The sequence below is a fragment of the Otolemur garnettii genome, unplaced genomic scaffold (assembly GCF_000181295.1).
Source record: "Otolemur garnettii isolate 467f Iridium unplaced genomic scaffold, OtoGar3 scaffold00029, whole genome shotgun sequence".
Classification (NCBI taxonomy): Eukaryota; Metazoa; Chordata; class Mammalia; order Primates; family Galagidae; genus Otolemur; species Otolemur garnettii.
In genome coordinates this window covers 17,517,782-17,519,219 of record NW_003852424.1, presented here as the reverse complement: position 1 = coordinate 17,519,219, position 1,438 = coordinate 17,517,782, and the positions used below count along the sequence as shown (strand labels likewise).

Genomic DNA, 1,438 nt, shown 5'->3' with positions numbered 1-1,438 from the left:
GACTCGCTTGAGCCCAGGAGTTGGAGGTTGCTGTGAGCTGTAATGCCACGGCACTCTGCCCAGGGGGACAGCTTGAGGCTCTGTCTCAAAAAAAAAAGTCATGACCAAAATTCCAGACTAAGTCACCCAAGAGTCAGTCCCCCTTTCAGCCTTCTTGGAAGTTGGGGTACAAGGGAGGGGGTGCCCAAGTACAGCAGAGGATGGAGATTCTGATACTGTCCAATCTCTTAGGTCCTAGCAGATACCAAGGAACTTGTGTCATCCAAGGTATTGGGGGCCCAAGAGATGATGTCCAACACGGTGTCCAGCGCCAAAGACACAGTAGCCACTCGAATGACAGAGGCAGTGGACATGACCCGAGGTGCTGTGCAGAGTGGTGTGGACAGGACCAAGTCTGTGGTGACCAGCGGTGTCCACTCCATCATGGGTTCCAGTGTGGGCCAGATGGTGTTGAGTGGGGTCAACACGGTGCTGGGCAAGTCAGAAGAGTGGGTGGACAACCATCTGCCCATGACGGATGCTGAGCTGGGTGAGTATAGCCTGCAGATGTCAGGAACCCTCCCTGGACTTCCTGATTTGGGACCTCTCTTGGCCTCCTGGGGTCAGTCACTTACTGACCTTTCTTTTTTCTTTTCTTTTTTTTTTTTGAGACAGTGTCTCACTTGTCGTCCTTGGTAGAGTGCCGTGGCACCACATCCCACAGCAACCTCAAACTCTTGGTCTCAAGCGATTCTCTTATCTTAGCCTCCTGAGTAGCTGGGCTACAGGTGCCCGCCACAATGCCCAGCTATTTTTAGAAACCAGCTCTAGCTCTTTCTCAGGCTGGTCTCCAACCTGTGAGTTCAGACAGTCTACACACCTTGGCCTCCCAGAGTGCTAGGATTACAGGCATGAGCCACCATGCCCAACCACTCACTGACCTTTCTATTCCTGCCACCTCTGGTCCAGTCCCTTGTACCCTCAGGCTTGTGCCCTGGTGCCCCACAGGCTGTCTTCCCTGCAGTAGCCACATGAGGGCGCCAGTGAGCACCTGAGTCAGAGCCTGTCCCTCCTCTGCTCACAGCCCTCCATGGCTCCCGCCTTCCTTAGGGGCTGGTCAAAGGTGAAGTCCTCCCTGGAGCCCACCAAGCCCTACACCACCTATCCCATCCCCTCCTTTCTCTCCCCTCCTCTTTTTCTCCTCTTCCTACTGTGCTCCAGTCAAATGGGTCTCTTCACTATGTTGCCAACATGCCAGGCATGGTCCTGCATTGGAGCCTTACTAGTGCTTGGAACGCTCTTCTTGTCAGACTTGGTAAAAACTCAAGACCTCCCAGCAACCTACAATGCTCCCTGGCATCTCATCCACCTCCCCTCATTCATTCATTCCATTCTGGCCACACTGCCTTACTTCTGCCCCATGACCTTTGCACTGGCATTCTTTTTTTTTTTTTTTTTT

The 1,438-nt window shown here is 53.2% G+C and overlaps 1 protein-coding gene across 4 annotated transcripts in view; it reads left to right on the top strand.

Moving 5' to 3' along the window:
• Positions 1 to 1,438, top strand: part of PLIN3 (perilipin 3) — a 37,010-nt gene that overhangs the window by 16,660 nt on the left and 18,912 nt on the right. For all 4 annotated transcript variants that reach the window (XM_023512556.1, XM_012804488.2, XM_023512557.1 and 1 more), the window contains exon 5: positions 232 to 529. In XM_023512556.1, the coding sequence (XP_023368324.1) occupies positions 232 to 529 (298 nt within the window). The remainder of the gene's footprint in view (positions 1 to 231; positions 530 to 1,438) is intronic.